General features: G+C 45.0%; 1 protein-coding gene and 1 long non-coding RNA gene across 6 annotated transcripts in view; both read right to left on the bottom strand.

Annotated features, from left to right (window-relative positions):
* Window positions 1–6,647, bottom strand: part of LOC143782220 (uncharacterized) — a 46,425-nt gene extending 39,778 nt beyond the window's left edge. Inside the window, exon 1 of the long non-coding RNA XR_013216894.1 lies at window positions 1,897–6,647. This is a non-coding gene — a long non-coding RNA (uncharacterized LOC143782220). The remainder of the gene's footprint in view (window positions 1–1,896) is intronic.
* Window positions 6,648–9,506: 2,859 nt separating this feature from the next.
* Window positions 9,507–22,798, bottom strand: part of RECK (reversion inducing cysteine rich protein with kazal motifs) — a 1,181,658-nt gene continuing 1,168,366 nt past the window's right edge. For 4 of the 5 annotated variants that reach the window (XM_077269433.1, XM_077269436.1, XM_077269438.1 and 1 more), the window contains one exon: window positions 9,507–9,762. In XM_077269433.1, the coding sequence (XP_077125548.1) occupies window positions 9,547–9,762 (216 nt within the window). In that variant the 3' untranslated portion in view covers window positions 9,507–9,546. Of the gene's footprint in view, window positions 9,763–12,042; window positions 12,113–22,798 lie in introns of all 5 variants that reach the window. The other variant, XM_077269437.1, reaches the window with a different exon arrangement.

Genomic DNA, 22,798 nt, shown 5'->3' with positions numbered 1-22,798 from the left:
GGCCGTCGTCTGTCTCGTCTCTGCACACTCCCGCTCCCCTCACTAGCCCAAGCCGTCTCTGTGCCACATCCTATGATGGATTGTTTTATGCATTAAAGAATTGAAGACTGATGGGTGAGTGCTGCAACTTTCTTTTTCTTCATACTTATTTCGTTAATATATTTCAGTTCATCAATACAAAAAGTAAAACTCATGTATTATATAGAGTCATTACAAACAAGGTGATCTATTCAAAGTGTTTATTTTGTTAATGTTAATGATTATGGCTTACACACAATGAAAACCCAAAAGTCATTATCTCAGTAAATTAGAATATTTTATAACACCAGCTTGAAAAATCAGAAATGTTGACCTACTGAAATGTATGTTCAGTAAATGCACTCAATACTTGGTTGGTGCTCCTTTTTCATCAATTGCTGCATCAATGTGGCGTGGCATGGAGGAGATCAGCCTGTGGCACTGCTGAGCTGTAATTGAAGCCCTGGTTGCTCTGATAGCAGCCTTCAGCTCATCTGCATTGTTGGGTCTGGTGTCGCTCATCTTCCTCTTGACAATACCCTGTAGATTCTCTACGGGGTTAAGGTCAGGCAAGTTTGCTGGCCAATCAAGCACTGTGATACTGTTGTTTTTAAACCAGGTATTGGTACTTTTGGGAGAGTGGACAGGTGCTAAATCCTGCTGGAGAATGAAATTTCAATCTCCAAAAAGCTTGTCGGCAGAGGGAAACATGAAGTGTTCTACAATATCCTGGTAGATGGCTGTGCTGACTTTGGTCTTGATGAAACACAGTGGACCTACACCAGCAGATGACATGGCTCCCCAGATCATCACTGATTGTGGAAACACTAGACCTCAAGTAGCTTGGATTGTGTGCCTCTCCACTCTTCCTCCAGACTCTGGGACCTTGATTTCCAAATGAAATGCTAAATGTACTTTCATCTGAAAACAACACCTTGGACCACTGAGCAACAGTCCAGTTATGTTTCTCTTTGGCCCAGGTAAGACGCTTCTGGCATTGTCTATTGGTCATGAGTGGCTTCACACTAGGAAAGTGACGCTTGTAACCCATGTCCTGGATATGTCTGTGTGTGGTGGCTGTTGAAGCAATGACTCCAGTAGCAGTCTAACACTTGTGAATCTCCCCCAAAATTTTGAATGGCCTTTTCTTAACAATACTTTCATGGCTGCGGTTATCCCGGATGCTTGTGCACCTTTTTCTACCACACTTTTTCTTTCCACTCAACTTTCCATTAATATGCTTTGATACATCAGTCTGTAAACAGTCAGCTTCTTTAGCAATGACCTTTTGTGGCTTACCCTCCTTGCGGAATGTGTCAAAGACTGCCTTCTGTACATCGGTCAAGTCAGCAGTCTTCCCCATGATTGTGGAACCTACTGAAATAGACTAAGAGACCTTAGGAAATGCTTAGGAAACTTTTGCAGTTGGTTTTTGTTAATTATTCTAATTTACTGAGATAATGTATTTTGGGTTTTCATTGGCTGTAAGCCATAATCATCAACATTAACAGAAATAAACACTTGAAATAGATCACTCTGTTTGTAATAACTCTATATAATATACGAGTTTCACCTTTTTGTATTGAAGAACTGAAATAAATTAACTTTTTGATGACATTCTAACTTTGTGAGAACCACCTGTGTGTGTGTGTGTGTGTGTGTGTATATACATATATATATATATATATCACACACACACACACACACACACACACACACACACACACACACTAGCAGCAGCTTATAGAATGGATATGTATATAGAGCCCAGTATATACCGCATACCATCCTGGTAAAAGGTGAATTTTTTGCAAAAAAAAATTCCATTAAAACTGGATACTACTGGGTATAATGTAAGACAGGCAGAGACTTTCTCACCTGCTAAACAACGAGATGGTTTTTGTTCTCCATTTGAATATTAGAAAACAGCCGCAAGAGGATGCAACAAGATCCCTATTAATTCTGTTTTAAAGGAGCCTTTTTCTATTGCAAAAAACAACAGTATCTTTTAATAGGTTGCAAGAACATGGTGTGAACAGAGTCTTAACGAAGCATTGCTATATTTTATATTCTTAGCCCTTAAAAATGTTGATATCAATATCTGTTCTTACTGGCACAAACTACATTTAAAAAAATATTTTCTGTTCAATTTATGTAGTAAGACACATAATAAAAGCTCCTGTAAATATGCAATATGCATTTCTGTTTACGAAGTGCAAAATCCTGTCAATCCCTGTGGCACATTCCACTGTAGTACACTCAATGTTCAAATGTAAAATGTAAGGAAACATTAAACATTGTAATGATACAATGTCCCTGTTGTACATATAAAATTTATGAAAAATAAAGTATTACCGGGATTTTCCAGTACTTAACCTAAGAAGTACTGTATTAAGAATTGTCAATCATAAGGTTGTGTAACCTTTGCCGCTGCCAAATGTAAGTAATTCAGCATCTTAAAGTGTCAATTGTGATTCTAGGAGACAGTCTGCTAAACCTATATGCCCTTCCACGCAAGCACTGTCACTTAGAAAAGCCAAAACTCGTCCCGAGGACGGGTTCTGGTTTTCTGAACCTTCATATATTAGAATTTTAGAGAGGCATTTAGTGTGTGCTACTGCCTAGTCATCATTCATACACATAAAGGTGCCCTAATGTACAGATTAATACTGATGACATTTTTCTTAACATACATAATTTATGTAATGAGCCAAACAAAAGTAATAAACAAAATGATATACAATAACAATGAGGTAACTTCAAGAATTATTTGAATAAAAAATAAATATAGGTTATAAAGTGTGCATACAAATATCACCATAAAGCTAAATAATGATTATCTGTCCAAAATTCAAGATTTCCAGATTATTGAATACTTATGCATATAAAGTCAAGCTCATTTGAAATATATCTAAATTATCTTTTCCATTCACGGTATATAACCGTACACAAGTAGGCGTACTTTCTGTAGATATTCTTAGTTGTATTTATGATTATAGTCCTGGCTTATGTGAAATCACGGGGTTACCATAATTATTCTAGATATACAAACCTGATGGATAGGGGAGGTTCTTAAAGGGACTCTTGTCACATGCCTGCGTAAGGCAAGATTGCCTTGTGCAGGCATGTACTATGGAGGACAGAGAATGAACTTCAATCCAATATTGCAGCCAGCATGCAGCCAGCGGGTAAGGAAAGGGTGAATCAAACACCCGAAAACCCCGCCCCTATGGCTGAAAATTGTTCCCTCCAAATTCAGGTGACAGAGTCCCTTTAAGGTCTGAGTGAGGTCCATGAAAAACGGGCAGCACATGGACTAATGTTATTCAATGGGGCAGTGCAAACGAGCTATTTTTTTTCACTAACCGAATTTGCACTTGGTTTCTTCTGTGTCAGATGGGACTCACCCTTCAAGTCTCTGGGTGAGCAAATGATTTGGATTCCATTTGGAGCCACAGTATAGCATCTATTTTTATGGTTATTCTTGTTATGGTTGAAAAAAGGGTTTTCCCAATTTAGTTAGTAAGGCACCGTGCAAAAAAATAAATAACAAGTGGAGTCTGATTATCAAGGCGTTATCCTCTCTATTTATGTCTTATACTTAAAGGGAACCTGAACGGTCCGCCATGCCCTCATTCCCACCAGCACTTGTATATTCCTTTATCAATACCCTGTCTAACAAGCCCTTTAACTAAATGACACATACATAAATGTTTACAAAATTTTTTTTACAGTCCATTTTTAATATGCAAATAATGTTTTGACGAGTCAATGGGGCATTTGTTCCCCCAGACTAATCATCCCATCTAGCATGTAATCATGCCCCAGTATGTAATTAAAGTGACTTTTTAAAAAATCTGTTAATGTTTCAACAGGAGGGGGAGGGGAGTAGTCTGAGGTGCATGCACAGAGCTGCATGTGGAGAATTTAGTGAAGGTCTTGTGCCCCTCCATTGCATGAGTCTGAGGATGCATGATGCACAATCCTCTACACAGTGTACATGTGTATAATAAATGCACAGTACGTGTGTGTAATGCATCTTTGTGTTTGTGCACAGAAATTCCTATACGTGTGTATATAGGAGGCATATATCTGAATTTGTGTGTGAAATAGCATGTACATGGGTATGTACACATGCTAAGTATTTGCTGCAAACATTTTTGCAAAAAAACATGTCTTATGCAACAAAAACGTAATCTAAAATACACATGGTTTTACCTAATTTTTACTTGCTTTTTTTCCTTCCATTGTATTGGATAGGGTGAAAAACACTGAGGCCGGATGCCCAAGATCTGGCACTAGCAGCGCTTTATTTGCAGCGCATGTTTGCTGCGTCCAAAGCGCTGCCGGCTATTGAGCGCAGGATAATCCGCATGTGTTCACTGAATCTTGCGGATTTACAGCGTACAATACATTCTATAGGTGAAATTTGTGTTGCGGAGACTAGCGTCTCCGCAAGAGAAATTGACATGCTGAGGTCTGGAAAGACACGCCACATGTCTGTTTCGTGGGTGATCTGCAGGCGCACATACACACATAGTGAACATGGGATTTCTAGAAATACCATCCACTATGCTGTCACAGCTGGACACTGCGGGTTTAACACTGCATAAATATGCAGCCTCAAACCCGCATAAGTTCCTGATTGTCGGAACATACCCTGAAAGAATTGACATGGTGGAGATTTGAAACTGCTTTAAATCTGCAAGGCAAAACAGAGCAACATGTGCATGAGACTTCAGTAATCTCATTCACTTATTTGGTACTAAGAAATGCTGCAGTTTTTGCTGCAAAAAACACAGCAAATACTTAAAGAAGCACTCCAGAGTTTTTTGTTTTTTTTTTAATTTCACATCTGGAGTGGTGATTTAAATCCAAGTCCCCTGCCCCTGTCTAAGGCCTTTTTCACATTTCCGTCGGTACGGGGACGTCACAAACCATCGGCCCAACAGATGTTGTGCAAATTGTGCACAACGTGGGCAGCGGATGCAATTTTCAGACACATCCGCTGCTCATTATGAATTCCGGGGAGGAGGGGGCGGAGTTCTGGCCGCGCATGCGCAGTCGGAAATGGCGGATTCGACGGATGAAAAAACGTTCCCTTGAACGTTTTTTCATCACGACGGGCCGCAAAATCACGACGCATCCGTTGCACGATGGATGCGACGTGTGCCCATTCGTCGCAATCCATCATCAATAAAAGTGTATGGCAAAAAAAACGGATCCTGCGGGCACATTTGCAGGATCCGTTTTTTTGCCAAAACGACGGATTGTGACGGATGGCAAAAAATGGAAATGTGAAAGAGGCCTAATACTCACCTTCTGGCATCTTCATGTATTATTACCACTGCTCCAGTCTGTCTCCAGCAGTTTGTGACCTGAGGTTTTTGTCCCTTGTATGTGGTATTAGGCTTCTTTCACACTAGCGTTGTTGGCTATACGTCGCAATGTGTCGTTTAGGAGAAAAAACGCATCCTGCAAAGTTGTCTGCAGGATGCGTTTTTCCCCATAGACTAACATTAGCGACGCATTGCGACGTATGGCCACACGTCGCAACCGTCATGCGACGGTTGCGTCGTGTTTTGGCGGACCATCGGCACAAAAAAAGTTACATGTAACTTTTTTTGTGCGTCGAGTCCGCCATTTTCGACCACGCATGCACGGCCGAAACTCCGCCCCCTCCTCCCCGGACCTTACAATGAGGCAGCGGAAGCGTCGTAAGGGCTTGTTTCCATTTGCGTGAAACACGTCCGTGTCTCGCATGTGGAAACCAAGCTCTGGCACCGGCACTCCAGAGAGGAGCGTGCAGCTCCATGTGTTCCTATGCGGCCGCACGCTCCGCTCCCAAGTGCCGGCACCAGAGCTTGGTTTCCACATGCGAGACACGGACGTGTGCCTCGCATGTGGAAATGAGCCCTAAGACTGCTTCCGCTGCCCACGTCGGGCATTATTTTCACAACGCGCGTCGCCACGACGCATAGCGACGGCCCCGTGCTGACGCTAGTGTGAAAGTTACCTTATTCAGTCACTGTGGTAGTAATATGTGGTCTGGTCATGGTGTGGCGGTATTTGTCTCTTGTATGTGGTATTATTGGTCTTGGCATAGTGGATTGTGTTGTGTATGGAGGTCTTTTGTTCTCTATGATATCAATAAGGGTAAGATTTTTTATTTTCAATAGAGATGAATTACTTGGATGTTTAACCCCTCCCTGTCCTGTGACTATAAGACATAGCAATTATACACAAAACATACAGAGGTTCTACAGTGAAAACAAGTAATCACCTATTGTAAGGACACATTCACATGTTCAGTATTTGGTCAGTGTTTTACATCAGTATTTGTAAGCCAAAACCAGGAGTGGGTGATAAATACAGAAGTGAGGACATGTTTCTATTATACTTTTCCTCTGATTGTTCCGCTCTTGATATTGGAAACAAATATTGAGGTAAAATACTGAACATGTGAACATGGCCAGAAATGGCCATGGCAAGAATAAGTGATAAGTTATTGATTGTTGGGGGTCTGAGTGCTGGGACTCGCACCAATCGGCATAATCCGGAACTTTTATCACCATTAAGGCCGGAGACACACTGGTGCGAGATACGGCCGAGTCTCGCTGGTTAAAAGCAAGCTGTGGCACCGGCACTCCGGAGCGGAGCGTGCAGCTCCATGTATTGCTATGCAGCTGCACGCTCCGCTCCGGAGTGCAGATGCCACAGCTTGCTTTTAACCAGCGAGACTCGGACGTATGTCGCACCAGTGTGTCTCCGGCCTTAAAATGGAGCTCATATTCAACTCGACCACTTATCCATTCATTCCCTAATAAGGCTAGGTTCACATTGCGTTAATGGCTTAACGCTAACAGACTGCGTTGCACGGCAAAATTGTCACAATTAACGCCCGTGCAACGGGTCCGTTAGCGCACCCATTGACAGCAATGTGATTTTTCCCTGTAGCGCATCGCTAGCGCATGTCATTTTCGGCATGCGCTAGCGATGTGCCGTTCTTTTGTGATGGACCTCGGACGCTGCTTGCAGCATCCGAGGTGCGCCCGAGGTCCTTTCCTCGCTAGCGCAGATCGGGGATCTGCGCTAGTGGGGACGGCGAACGCGGACCCTAGAGAAACATTGCGTTAGCGCAATCTGCTAGCGCTATGCGCTTAACGGATTGCCCTAACGCAATGTGAACCTAGCCTAGTGACTGCACTTGGCTTTTTCTGGAAGCCCCAAAGAGGATGAATGGAGTTGCTGTCAGACATCCCACCTGCCTCTGCATTTTAAAATGGGGATAAAAGTTCCCCATTCTTCCATCGGTGCAATTTCCAATGGTCGGATTTTTTCCAAGAGTGGGTGGCGGAACTGTGGAAAGTTCGAGGAGTGGAGACAAAGCTGGGGTGGAGCCTGGGTATAGGCTCAAGGGGGCATGAAAATTCTGCTGATATGGGGCTTTGAAATTCCTGGTGCCAGCCCTAAAGTAATCATTATGAGATCAGTGGAGTCTGGCTTTTATCGCCTTCAGTGGCTACCAGATTTAGCCAGTGGACAGTGTGGAACATGTGCACAAGCTGCAGATCCACAGCGTTTCCGCAGTTGCGGGTCCGCAGCAGTTTCCCATGAGCTTACATTACAATGTAAACCTATGGGAAACAGAAAATGCTGTGCTCATGCTGCGGAAAAAAACGAGCGGAAACGCAGCGGTTTACATTCCGCAGCATGTCAATTCTTTGTGCGGATTCTGCATCGGTTTTACACCTGCTCCATAATAGAAAACCGCAGGTGTAAAACTGCAGTGGAATCCGCACAAAAACCGCGGTAAATCCGCGATAAATCTGCATCAAAAACGCAGCGTTTTTGCCCTGCAGAATTATCAAATCCGCTGTGGAAAAATCCGCAGAGGACCATTCTACATGTGCACATAGCCTTAGTGGCTACTGCAGATCAGCTCCTATTGAATAGACCACGCCCTGCAGATAATAGTTGATCGGTGGGGGTGACTGGTGTCAGATCCCCACTAATCTTATACTGATGAGTTATCCTGTGGATAAGTCATTATTTTAAAAGTAGCGAATAACACTTTAAGTTGTGAAAGGAGTGTTTCATAACACCATTTTAAATACTAGTGACAGATAATAAGAATAAATCCTCCAGCAGCAGCTTGTTGACAGATTCTAAGTATTGATCACTAAGTATTCTAAGTATTGATCGCTAAATAAAAAACAGCACTAACTATGGCAGACATACAAACTGCTAACTATAGAGCCAAAGATAATCACAAGTGGCTCTTTACTTTCATGGGAATCGGTCATATCAAAACACCATTAAGCTGCAAATTTGGGGTTAATCAGAAGGTTAATAGCGCGGTTAATCTGCTGGACGCCTGCACGCACTTAAAGCCTTGCTGATGGAAGGAAATATACTTTAGCCTCCAGCTATAGGTTATAGGGGTGGGCTGGTGAAGCTTCAGTCAGCTCAGTTCATAGTGAGCGGCGACTGTAACTACAACCCATCATTGACTGACAGCTGACTCAGCATCAGAGCTGACTGTCAGTCAGTGCCGAGGCGTGGTTTCAGCGCTTCTCACTATGAACTGAGTGCTGACTGAAGCCACACTAGCCCACCCGTACAACTGAAAATCTGAGGCTGCAAGAAGGAATAAAATTAATTTCCTCCCGGCAACGAGGCTCTCAGGGTTGCGGCCACAAGGCTTTCAATTGCTGTTAACCTGCAGATTAATCGCATAGCTGCAGGTTAATAGCTTTGTTTTAAACATGACAGGTTCCTTTTAAAAGGGCTTGTAGTGTAAAAAAAAAAAAAAGAGGTGTCTGAGTGCTGCAGCCAATCACAGGCCTCAGTGGTAATGCCAGAAAGTAAAGGCACTGAGGTAAATGATTGTCTGCAGCTGCCGTATGCTGTTATGGCATCCCATTGTTTCTGGATTATGAATCAGCAAGGGCCACTGCAGTATCTGCACTGGGGGATTTAACAAGTGAGTAATGGAGAGTAAGGGTATGTTTCCACGTGCAGGAAACGCTGCGTGTTTGACGCTGCGCAGAGCCGCAGCGTCAAACACGCAGCGTCCAGATCTTACAGCATAGTGGAGGGGATTTTATGAAATCCCGTCTCCACTATGCGTGGTAACACATCCGTCGGCCCTGCGATTCCGGACATACTGCGCGTCTTTTAAGATCGCAGCATGTCCGTTTACCTTGCGGCGCCGCTGCGCCGCAGCAAGGTATATCACAGGGCCCTATGTGTGGGGCGCGATGATGCCGGATGTGTGCAATGAACACATCCGGCATCATCGCGTCACAGAAGGGGGCGGGGCTTAGGGCGGAGCGGGTTTGCCGCTCTGTCCAAACCGCCGGCCATCCTGAAGGTGGAAACATACCCTTCGGGGAATTTACGTTTTATTTAGTTATATTTTGTTTTGTAACACTTGTTACTACCATTTTTTAACTCTTGGACATCTTTAAAACTAAGTAATAAACTTTTTAAATAATAAAATACTTTTTTTAATAACAGCATATATCATACATTGCTGAGTGAATACAACAGAGTAATCAGAATATATATACATAAATAATTCATATGACATCTTATTTTATTACAGTTGGACTTAAGCGTTGGTGATATTTGAACTTCCGAAGTGATGAGGGCTGATAATGGCACCTGGGATGCCAGAGTCGGACTGTCAGAATTTATTAGCGAATTTATCTTCTCCGCCTCTTTATTGCATGCTTCAATCTAGACAGAAGAAAAGGATATGCTGAGAACTTGGCTTTCTCACCTACAATACCCAGGTTTAACTGAAGTGAAATATTTCAAAACTTATTTCCAGTGTTAAAAGATCTACAGTTACAATTTTATATAATTAGAAAGAGCTGAGAAATCATTTGTAGCATAAGAAACACAGTATCATGTATTGGTTCTGCCTACAATGCTGTGGAAATATATCCTCTGCACACAAATAGACATTAGTATGGCTTACTTACCACAATTTGTTTGTACTTATAAATGGAACCAGTCAGAGCCATCGCCCCATATCTATAATTTAACGCTGGGAGCGTCACTCTGTCCTTCCCCTTTATAGACTGCGCAAGCTCAAACACCTGCGCAGTCTGGACCCCACAGAGTGACGCAGCCCAGGAGATCGCGGTATGCGTAAGCACTGAACGAATACTGCGATCTCCGATGGGACGTGCCAGGAGGGTGAGTATGCTATATATATTGACCTGTCCGTTCCACCACTGTGTGCTGCTCTGTCTTCCGAGTCCTCTGCCTCTGACGTTCAGGTCAGAGGGAGCGATGACATGATTAGTGGCGCCCTCTGACTGAACAGTCACAGCCAGAAGACGGAGCAGTGCGCAGCGGTGGAACGGGGACAGGTGAATATAGCAAGTGCCGGGGGCCTGAGCCAGTGGCGTCTCCAGCACCGGTGTCCCCGCCTGCTCAGGCCCCCGACACTCGACGCCCAGCGACGATAGGTGAGTATGTCATCATTTTTTTTTTTTAATTACAGCAGCATACGGTGCATATTATACTATGGAACGTCTTATGGGGGCCATCAACCTTATATTATACTATGGAGCATCTTATGGGGGCCATAAACCTTTATGGAGCAGCGTACGGGGCATATGGATGGGAGCAGCACATGACAGAATGGGGCGCAGGATGGGAGCAGCACATTGCAGGATGGATGCTGCACATTACAGAATGGGGGCGCAGGATGGGAGCAGCACATGACAGGATGGGGGCAGCACATTACAGAACGGGGTGCAGGATGGGAGCAGCACATTACAGAATGGGGGCACAGGATGCGAGCAGCACATGACAGCATGGGGGTGCAGAATGGGAGCAGCACTTGACAGGATGGGGCGCAGGATGGGAGCACCACATGACAGGATTGGGGTGCAGGATGGCTGCAGCACATTGCAGAATGGGGGCGCAGGGTGGGAGCAGCACATGACCGGATGGGGGAGCAGGATGGGAGCAGCACATACCAGAATGGGGGTGCAGGATGGGAGCAGCACATGACAGCATGGGGGTGCAGGATGGGAGCACCACATGACAGGATGGGGGCGCAAGATGGGAGCAGCACATACCAGAATGGGGGCGCAGGATGGGACCCGTACATGACAGCATGGGGGTGTAGGATGGGAGCACCACGTGACAGAATAGGGGCGCAGGATGGGAGCAGCACATACCAGAATGGGGGCGCAGGATGGGAGCACCACATGACAGGATGGGGGCACAGGATGGGAGCACATGACAGGATGAGGGCTCAGGAAGAGTAGCACATGACAGGATGGGGGCGCAGGATGGGAGCAGCACATGACAGGATGGGGGCGCAGGATGGGAGCAGCACATGACAGGATGGGGGCGCATCATGGGAGCAGTCCCTACCAGAATGGGGGCTCAAGATGGGAGCAGTACATGACAGAATGGGGGTGCAGGATGGGAGCACCACATGACAGGATTGGGGTGCAAGATGGGAGCACATGACAGGATGAGGGCTCAGGAAGAGAGTAGCACATGACAAGATGGAGGCATACAAAACAGGATAAGGGCGCAGGATGGGGACTGCACATGACAGGATGGGGGCGCTAGATGGTAGCAGCACATGACAAGATGAGGGCACAGGATGGAAGCAGCACATACCAGGATGGAGACCATATACTAATATAAATGCTCGCCACCCGGGTGTAGAACGAGTTCAATAGTTAATCATTTATATGACCGCACAGCCAGCCAATGCCATTTGGGAGCCTAAATGCCGCTTTAGCAGCAAGAAATCATGTTTTGATGTTGTGTCTGGAAGTTCACTGGGTCATGAAGATACACTTCTAGCTTCCAGGGTGAAGGATTAATCATTTGCTCTGGTACTTGGCCATTAACCTGTCAGGGAAGGGTGTTGCCAGGTAGGAAGCAAGAAGGGCATCATCAAAAGGATCAACTGACTTATCTTTTAAAGGGCTACACAGTCATATTAATGGTCCGGGGAAGTAAAAGTTTCTGACAAGTTACCTTTAAACTCTTTTGCTGCTGCTGATAGTCCTTTAACAGGCCTGACAGCAGGCAGCATAGTTTTCTACACCTGGGGATTTAAAGAGCCAGAGAAAACATTAAGACATGCCCATTATCCAAATTTATAACGGCTTCTGGAAATAAACATGAGTTTATTATAGGGATCCAGTCAGCATGTTAATGTCATCTAATCTGGGAGCAGCATAATGTAGAGGCAGAGATCCTGATTCCAGTGACATGTCACTTACTGGGCTGCTTGTTGTAGTTTTGATAAAATCAGTGTTTTCTCAGCAGGAGATCATCACTAGAGGTCTAGTAAACCTGCAGCCAGGTAGTCTGGTATATTCAGGACCTCTGTATAACCCCGCCCCACCATTGATTGGCAGCTGTGTACATGGGCAGAAGCTGCAGACACATATTACTGAATCACTCTAGAGGTGTCCAGCAAACAAACTGCCTTTGCGGCCAATTAATTTAAATATAATCATCACTGATTGTTGCTATTTTCTGCACTTCAGTTCCTATGTTTTTGTGCATAGTTGAGTCACATTGCCTTGTTTCCAAGCTAAGATCCCCTGGTATTTGGAAGTTCAGAGTCAACTGCACTGCTGGACATCTTCTGATTTTGTTCAGGATGTAAGCATGATGTGTCCTTCATCTGTTGCACTAAGCTTCCTTGGCCAACCATGGCATCTATGGTTCTCAAAGTTAATTCCTTAACCCCTTCATGAGCTTCGCCGTACTAGTACTGCTCTGCGGGAAGTGTATTTCTGACCAGAGCAGTACTAGTATGGTGCCGCGATCACTGCGGCCTCACACTGAGCACCGCAGTGATCACATGCGGGTGTCAGCTGTATCCCTCAGAATAACGCGATGCAATCTTGTTGTTCTGATGTTCTCCATGGAGACCCATGGCACCAAGATGGCAGCGGGGTCCTTCCAGGTCCTGCAGGGAGGTGGCTTGTGAGCGCCTGCTGAGAGCAGTGCTAAGTGTCAGATCAGCGATCTGACATTATATAGTAATGTCCTATACTGGGACAATGTAATAAAGTAAAAAAAAAATATGTGTAAAAATTTTTTAAAAAACCCAAATAAATAAAAAACAATAAATATTTTACCAATAAATACATTTATTTATATAAATAAAAAAAATACAAGTACACATATTTGGTATTGCCGCATCTGTAACGACCTGCTCTGTAAAACTGTCCTACTAGTTAACCCCTTCAGTGAACACCGTAAAAAATAAATTAAAAACAAGGCAAAAAACAATGCTTTATCATCAAGTGCAATAAAACACGATCAAAAAGACGGATGTAAATAAAAATGGCACTGCTGAAGACATCATCTTGTCCCGCAAAAAACAAGCTGCAATACAGCTCCATCAATGGAAAAATAAAAAAGTTATAGCTCTCAGACTAAAGCGATATGAAAAGAATTATTTTTTTCTATAAAATACCGTATATACTCGAGTATAAGCTGAGATTTTCAGCCCAAATTTTTGGGCTGAAAGTGCCCCTCTTGGCTTATACTCGAGTCATGGTCGGCGTCGGGGTCGGCGGGTGAGGAGGAGAGAGGACTGTCACATACTCACCTGCTCCTGGCGCTGTCCCTGCCTGTCCCATGGTCTTCGCATGGTACCGCTCATTAAAGTAATGAATACGGACTCCACTCCCATAGGGGAGGAGCCGCATATTCATTACTGTAATGAGCGGTACCAGTGACCGCTGACAGAGGAAGAAGCTGCCGTGCCCGGAGACCATCTGTCCGGGAGAAGGAGCCAGGGACCGCGCAGGGCAGGTGAGTATTAAATATTCACCTGTCTGCGTTCCACCCGCCAGGCGCTGCTCCGTCTTCCCGTCCTCTTGCTGTGACTGTTCAGGTGAGAGAGCGCGATGACGTATTAGTGTGCGCGCTGCCCTCTGCCTGAACAGTCAGTGCGGAGAGACGGGACGCTGAGGAGCAGCGACGAGAGGTGAGTATGTCATTTTTTTTTTTAGTGCAGCAGCAGCATTACAGTACATGTGGCACAGTGCTATATGGAGGCCATAAAGAACTGCATGGAACATTATATGGGGCATCTATGGGGCCATAACTGCATGGAGCATTATATGGAGCATCTATGGGGCCATAACTGCATGAAGCATTATATGGGACATCTATGGGGCCATAACTGCATGGAGCATTATATGGGGCATCTATGGGTCCATAACACTGCATGGAGCATTATATGGGGCATCAATGGGGCCATAACTGCATGGAGCATTATATGGAGCATCTATGGGGCGATAACTGCATAGAGCATTATATGGGGCATCTATGGGACCATAAATAACTGCATGGAGCATTATATGGGGCATCTATGGGGCCATAACTGCATGGAGCATTATATGGAGCATCTATGGGGACATAACTGCATGGAGCATTATATGGGGCATCTATGGGTCCATAAAGAACTGCATGGAGCATTATATGGAGCATCTATGGGGCCATAAAAAAACTGCATGGAGCATCATATGGAGCATCTATGGGGCCATAAAGAACTGCATGGAGCATTATATGGGGAATTTATGGGGCCATAAAGAACTGAATGGAGCATTATATGGGGCATCTTAAGGGGCCATAAAGAACTGCATGGAGCAGTATATGGAGCATCTATGGGGCCATAAAGAACTGCATGGAGCATTATATGGGGCATTTATGGGGCCATAAAGAACTGCATGGAGCATTATATGGGGCATCTTATGGGGCCATAATGAACTGTATGGAGCATTATATGGGGCCTATTTTGTATGGAGCATCTTATGGGGCCATAATGAACTGTATGGAGCATTATATGGGGCTCCTGATTCAATATGGATATTCAAAAACACTTAACCTACTGATGTCTCAATTTATTTTACTTTTATTGGTATCTATTTTTATTTTTGACATTTACCGGTAGCTGCTGCATTTTCCACCCTATAGGCTTATACTCGAGTCAATAAGTTTTTCCAGTTTTTTGTTGCAAAATTAGGGGGGTCAGCTTAAACTCGGGTCGGCTTATACTCGAGTATATATGGTAGTTCTTATTGTGTAAAAGCGCCAAAACATAAAAAAATCATATAAATGAGGTATCACTGTAATCGTAATGACCCGAAGAATAAAGCTGTCTTACCAATTTTTACCACATGCGGAACGGTATTTAAAAAAAAAAAGAAGAAATTCCTGAATTGCTGTTTTTGTTCATTTTGTCTAATGTCATGTGCCCGAAAATTGAACCAATAAAAACGTCAGCTCGACATGAAAAAAACAAGCCCTCACATGACTCTGTTGGCTGAAATATGAAGAAATCATAACTCTCAAAATATGGTGAGGCAAAAACTAGCTTTCGCAATAAAAAATGTCTTTTAGTGTGTGACAGCAACCAAACATAAAAACCCAATATAAATCTGGCATCACTATAATCTGTCACGAACCCCGGGTGTACCTGCCGCAAGGCGGATGGCTCGCCGAAGTAGGGGATACACGAGCAGTGCGGCGGTGAACTCACCGGGTAACGAGCAGGACCTGAACCACGTGACTGGGGGAGTGGCCAAGGGTGGAGTCAGGCGCCAGAGTGCCGCAGACCTGGATGGCACTGGAGAAAAGTCAAACATGCCAAGGTCAAAACTGGGAGGTCAAATGAGGTACCGGGGGTGAGATGAAAGGATAGTCAGGTGAAAGCCAGAGATGAGGGAACCGAACCAAGCAAGGAAGTACCGAATGAGATGCATAGTCGGAACAGTCAGGCCGGGAGGTCAGAACCAAGGAAAGCAGTCAAACAAACGCAATATCCACACGCACACCAGGGGGTCAGACACAGACAGTACAAAAGTATAACTGACAGAGAATCCAGGTTCAGCGTGGATATAAATATCCCTCCCAGATTCAAAAGGAGGCCACATACAATTAGCCCTGAGAGGGCAGGGCATGAACCCTGTCCAAACCATGACAGTACCCCCCTCTTACCGGGGTACCACTTTACCCCCAGGTTTCTCTGGGTATCTGGCATGAAAGGCCCGCAACAGTCGATCGGCATGCACCAAACTGGCCGCGACCCATGAGCGATCCTCAAGAGAATACCATTTCCAGTGTATCAGATACTGGAGTTTCCAGCTGCCCCTCTACCAATACTGGTGGAGAATCGGACGAAGAGTCCTCCCTAACCATCCCCACTGGCTTTAGGGACCTGTGGAAAACATCAAAAATTTTAAAGGAGGTGGGCAGCTGAAGTATGTAGGCCACCGGATTGACAACCTCCACAATTGTATAAGTACCAATAAACTTGGGGCCCAGCTTCCTACAGGGTATCTTAAGTTTGATATTATGGGTGGATAGCCACACCCTCTCCCCCACTACAAATGCTGGACTTGACCCCCTCCTTCTGTCTGCAAACCGTTTGTACGTTTTCTGGGCCTTAGAGATGTTCCTCTGAAGCTCCCTCCAAAGAGTTCTTAAACGTTGTACCACGCATTCGGCCCCAGGACAACCTGAATCCATGTGGGAAAACTCCCCAAAATGTGGGTTAAACCCATAGTTGACCTGAAAGGGAGACATCCCGGTAGACTGACTCACACGACGTTGAACGCAAATTCTCCCACGAGTAATAACTCACACCAGTCCTCCTGTCTGGCCAGACATCTCAGAATTTGCTCCAAAGATTTGTTCCTATGTTCAGTCTGTCCATTAGACTCCGGGTGATAGGCAGAGGAAAAGGATAAAAAGGATAATGTAATCCCCAGCTTCTTACAGAAAACACTCCATAACCTGGCCAGAAACTGCACACCTCTGTCTAACACCACATTCACAGGCACTCCATCCAACCGAACTACATGCTGTATAAATAAGTGGGCCAAGGTTTCAGCAGACGGCAGTGCGGGCAGAGGTACAAAGTGAGCTTGTTTGGAGAACCTATCCACCAGCACGCATACCACTGAATTGCCCCTGGAAGGAGGAAGATTTGTAATAAAGTCTATGGACAAATGTGTCCATGGTCTATCTGGAATTGGCAAAGGCACCAAGGACATGAGAACTTTTAGAACGGGCACACAACCCACATGCAGTCACAAACTTTTTTTATCTGATACCATAGAGGGCCACCAGAAACCCCTCACAACTGCCCCTCGCATAGCTGCAATCCCAGGATGAGCACTTACCACAGAATTGTGAAACTCCTGCAGGAGTCTGAGATGGAAATTTTCAGGTATGAACAATTTACCTGAAGGTTTATTACTATGAGCCCGCGTTTGGGCCTCCAAAATTTCTCTCTGTAAATGAGATGAGATTTCCGCCACCACTACTCCTGGCTGAAGAATGGAGGAGGGGGGTTCTGGAGGGGACACAGAATCAAAGCTTCGGGATAAAACATCCGCCTTAAAATTTTTAGATCCCGGGCGAAATGTGATAGTAAAATGAAAACGAGAAAAAAAAAAGTGCCCACCGATATAGGCCAGGTTTTTATGATCAGTGATAACTCTGATGGGATGGACGGCTCCTCCAAGAAATGCCTCCATTCTTCAAAGGCCATCTTAACCTCCAACAATTCCCTATTGCCGACATCATAATTTCCCTAGGCAGAAGATATTTTTTTTAGAAAAGAAGGCGCACGGCTTAAGATTAGTAAGGGTGGAAGGATCCTGAGACAAAACTGCCCCCACCCCCACCTCAGAAGCATCAACCTCCACAATTAAAGGTCTTGACGGATTGGGTTGTACCAACACAGGAGTTGAAGTAAAACATTTTTTCAACGTCAGAAAATAATTTTTCACAGCCACGGACCAATTTTTCACATCAGCCCCCTTGAGAGTAAGGTTCGTCAAAGGCTTTACCACCTGCGAAAAAACCCTTAATAAACTTTCTATAGAAGTTAGCAAAGCCCAAAAATCGCTGCAACTCTTTTAAGTGATGAGGCTGCATCCAATCCGTAATGGCCTGGACCTTTTTAGGATCCATGTGGAATTAAACTTCTGACAGAATTAAACCCAGAAAGGACAGTTCTTGTACAAAAAAATGAAAATTTTTCCAATTTGGCATACAAATGATTCTCCCTAAGTCTCATAAGAACCATACACAGATGATACAATTGAGTTTGACTATCTGCTGAGTACACAAATATTTCACCAACATGTCATCCAAGTAGATAACCACATAATGCCCAATTAAGTCAGAGAAAATAACATTAATGAAATTCTGAAAAACAGTAGGAGTGTTAGTGAGACCAAAGGGCATAACCAAGTTTTCATACAGCCCTTCAGTCGTCAGAAATGCCGTTTTCCATTTATCCTCTTCCCGGACCCTTATAAGGTGATAAGCCCCTCGTAAATCAAGCTTAGAGAACCATTTGGCCCCAGTAAAGTTGGTTACATAGATCGAGGATCAGGGGAAGAGGGTACGTGTTTTTTCATCGTAATCTTGTTCAGTTCCCGAAAGTGGAGGCACGGCTACAAACCATCATTCTTTGTTTTTTTGTTTACTAAAAAGAACCACGCTGCCACAGGTGAAACGGAAATCCGAATATGCCCCTTGCAAAGACTCTCGGTGATGTACTTTCATGGCTTGATGCTGTAGGCCAGACAATTAAGCCTTGGGTAACTTGGCTCCTGGGACTAAATCAGTGGCACAATCAAAAGGTCTACATGGTGGAATCGCCTCAGCCTCACTTTCAGAAAACACGTCTTCAAAGTACTTTAGGTACTCCTGAATACCCTCGAGACCGACAGACGACACTGACACAGATTTAACAGGGGTGACGAGGTACCAAGTTACAACACAAATCGTTAGCCTTACATCCCCACTGAATGATCTCCCCCGTGACCCAATCAATAATGGGGTTGTGGCGTTGAAGCCAAGGCATCCCTAATACCAAACATGCATGCAAATTATTCAGAACAAAACAACTTAAGCTTTCCACATGAGTAGGACCCACTTTCAGCGAAAAAATTTCAGACATAGAACAAATTCCATCACGGGTGAGAGGAGAGGAGTCAATAGTCACGATTTTAACAGGATCCTTAGGCCTGATTGTCCCTATCTTATTAAGAGTCACCACCCGAGCATCAATCAGGTTAATAGTAGAACCGCAGTCAACAAAGGCGGTGGTCACCACAGGAGCACCAGCAGTTTCCAATTCCACAGGAAGTCGAATTTTAGCAAGTGAGGAAAAATGTACCTGATAGCCTGGGTAACCTCCTCGTTACCCAGACTTAGGCATTTCCCGACGGTTTGGCTGAAGAAGGACAAGATGGACAGTCCTTTTTCCAATGTCCAGAGGCTCCACAGTAAAAGCATAGTTAGTTGTCTCTATGGCGTCTTCTCTCTTTCCTTCAACGAGATAGCCCCCAACCTCCATGGGCTCAGGGTCAGATGCAATATCACCCAGGTTGGAGTATAATTGAGCCTCCTGCTGCATCACTCCTCTAGCATGGAGCCTCCAGTCCATGAGGACCGCCTGAGTCATGGCATCCTCCAGAGTATCGGGGGCAGATATAATAACAGAGGGTCCTGTAGAGGTTGGAAAGACCCCTGCGGAACAACCCCCTCAGGGCAGCATTGTTCCAGGATACTTCAGTGGCCCAACGTCTAAACTCTGAACAGAACCATTCCACTGAATGTTTCCTCTGTGTCACACTCATCACCACATCTCTGCAAGACTCACACTATCAGGCTCGTCATAAATGTGCCCCAGAGCCTCAAAAAACAGATTTACCGACATACGTTCCGGTGCGGAGGAAGAGCGAAAACCCATGCCTGCGAAGATCCCCCTTAACAAGGACATAACAATCCCCACCCCCTGCCTTTCATTTCCAGGAGCTCGGGAGGTAACTCAAAAAACAACTTGCATCCCTCTTTAAAAACCCTAAACAACTTTTTATCCCTGGAAAAATTGTCAGGTAATTTTACCTGTGGCTTGGGGTCCACAAGAGACACATCAGTGGGGCCCCCATCTCGAGTCCCCAATGGAACAGGACCCTGTAAAATGCCTGCTACATCTGCCTGCACCTGTAGGTGCGAGTGAGCCAGGTCTTGCTGTTCCATGGACAGCTTCTGCATTAACTGGGAGAGCTCACTTACTTGATCCGAGAGAGCCTGTACCGAATCCATAACAGCGAGCACCCCACCACCTGACCAGAAGGGAAGAGAATGTGCGGTCAGTTATTTTGTCACGAACCCCGGGTGTACCTGCCGCAAGGCGGGCGGCTTGCCAAAGTAGGGGAGACACGAACAGGGCAGCGGAGAACTCACCGGGTAACGAGCAGGAAATTAACCACGTGACTGAGGGGGAGTAGCCGAGGGCCGAGACAAGCAACGGAGTGCCAGGGAGCCGGACGGCGCCAGAGACAAGTCAAATGTGCCAAGGTCAAGACCGGGAGGTCAAATGATGTACGGGGGTGAGACAAAAGGATAGTCAGGTGAAATCCAGAGATCAGGGGGCCAAACCAAGCAAGGAAATACCAAAAGAGATGTGAGGTGACGAAGTCAGAACAGGCAGGCTAGGAGGTCAGAACCAAGGAAAGCAGTCAAATGCAATATGCACACGCACACCAGGGGGCAGACACACAGACAGAATGAAAGTATAACTGACAGAGAATCCAGGTTCAGAGTGGATATAAATAACCCTCAAAGATCCAAAATGAGGCCACATACAATTAACCCTGAGAGGGCAGGGCATGAACCCTGTGCAAACAATGACAAATCACACTGACCCGAAGAATAAAGTCACTTAATCATTCATACAGCAAGAGGAATGGTATAAACACTAAATAAAACCAATTCTTAACATGCTGTTGATTTTTTAATTCTGCCTCCCAAAGATTGCAGTAAGGCTCGGCGCACATTTATCCTGCGCTCTACGCTGAGCGCTTACTCTGGTTTTTCCGTGTAAATCTCTGAAATATGGGATTCAGACAGAACCTCTAGTGGAAGATTCCCTATAATGAGGCAGATGAAGGCACTGTGGGCTCCATAGGACCTGTGATCCTATGGTGTCCATCTTTTTTAGGATTGTATAAAAGTGCCGTCGGCCACAGTTTTGTGCACTTCTGAAAAAAAGGAAATTGAGGAACAGAGGCCAGATGGAGTCCAGAGTAACTCTGATGCCTCATTATAGTAAATGGATCCATCAGGGGTTTCATCTGAATCACATCACTAAGGCTACTTTCACACTTCCGTCGGTACAGGGCCGTCGCAAACTGTCGGCCCGACGTACCAACGGACGTTGTGCTAAATTTAGCACAACGTGGGCAGCGGATGCAGTTTTACAACGCATCCGCTGCCCATTGTGATGAGCGGGGAGAAGGGGGCGGAGTTCCGGCCACGCATGCGCGGTCGGAAATGGCGGATTCGACAGACAAACGTTACATTGAATGTTTTTTTGTCACGACGGACCACTAAAACACAACGCATCCATCGCACAGTTTACAGAGCCATCTTAGTCCGACTGCGCCCTGCAAGATAAAGTGCAAAAAAAAACAACCTGTAAACTGTAGGCCTCTATTCACACAGCATGCAATTTGTAGCACTGGGCGGCCCCGCCTATATGTGCGTTAGTAATAGGCTGTAAACCAGATGCTCTGCATTGCCTGTGTGAAGAATGCCACATACAGACTATTATCTCTTATCTTTTTGTGCACTAATGCCAAACAGCCAATACTGGATTGAAAGTGGTTGCTTCATCGGTATTTTTTGCACCTGTGCTTTTGCCATCATTAATCAGGTCCGATGCACCCTGCTAGTGCTTTAGTGTGACCCCGGCCTAACTCAGGAGAAATTGCACAACAAACTTTGGGGTCCATTTTCTCCTTTTGCCCTTGTGAAAATACAAAATTTGTAGCTAAAGAAAGATTTTTGTGGGAAAAATGTGATTTATTTATTTTTTTTAATTTGTACGGTTTAACGTTATAAACTTCTGTTAAGCACTTGTGGGTTCAAGGTGCTCAATACACATCTAAATATGTTCCATAAGGGGCCTTGTTTCAAAAATGGTGTCATTAGTTTCCACTGTTTAGGCACATCTGGGGCTCTTCAAACGCAACTTGGCATCTGCTAATAGTTCCATCAAATTTTGCATTCAAAAAGTCAAATGGTGCTCCTTCCCTTCCAAGCCCTGCGCAAACAGTGGTTTTCCCCCACATATGGGGTATCTGCATACTCATGAGAAATTGCACAACAAAATGTATGGTCCATTTTCTCCTGTTAACCTTGCGCAAGTAAAAAAAATTAGGTCTAAAGGAAATTTTTTGTGAAAGAAAAGTACGGTATATAGTTGAGTATAAGCTGACTCTAGTATAAGCCAAGGAAAACTGGGTAAGCTTATTGACTCGAGTATAAGCTGGGTATGCATTGTCCCCTCATCCCTATCCTGGTGTGCATGGCTCCCCCGTCCCTGTATGCATGCCTCACCCTTCCCTGTCATTGTATGCATGCCTCCCCCATCCCTGTCCTTATATGCATGCTTCCCTGTTGTGAATTTGGATTCTGGGCTCCCCCGGTGGCCGCTTGTGGAATTGGACTTGTCATCCTCTTTCCTGTTTCACCTGATTCCATCAGTAGTGGGTGTCGCTATTTAAGCTCATTTCTCTGGTGGTTTCTTGCCGGTCAACAATGTTATCTGATGCCTCTCAGTGCTTGTTCCTGCTTCTAGACAACTACTAGATAAGTTGGACTTTTGTCCATGTTTTGTTTTGCCTATTTGTTCCAGTTCACAGCTGAAGTTTTGTTACTGTGTCTGGAAAGCTCT

The sequence above is a fragment of the Ranitomeya variabilis genome, chromosome 6 (genome assembly GCF_051348905.1).
Source record: "Ranitomeya variabilis isolate aRanVar5 chromosome 6, aRanVar5.hap1, whole genome shotgun sequence".
In the NCBI taxonomy this organism is placed as follows: Eukaryota; Metazoa; Chordata; class Amphibia; order Anura; family Dendrobatidae; genus Ranitomeya; species Ranitomeya variabilis.
Note: the sequence above shows the minus strand (reverse complement) of the source record. Positions and strands in the feature narration are given on the sequence as shown.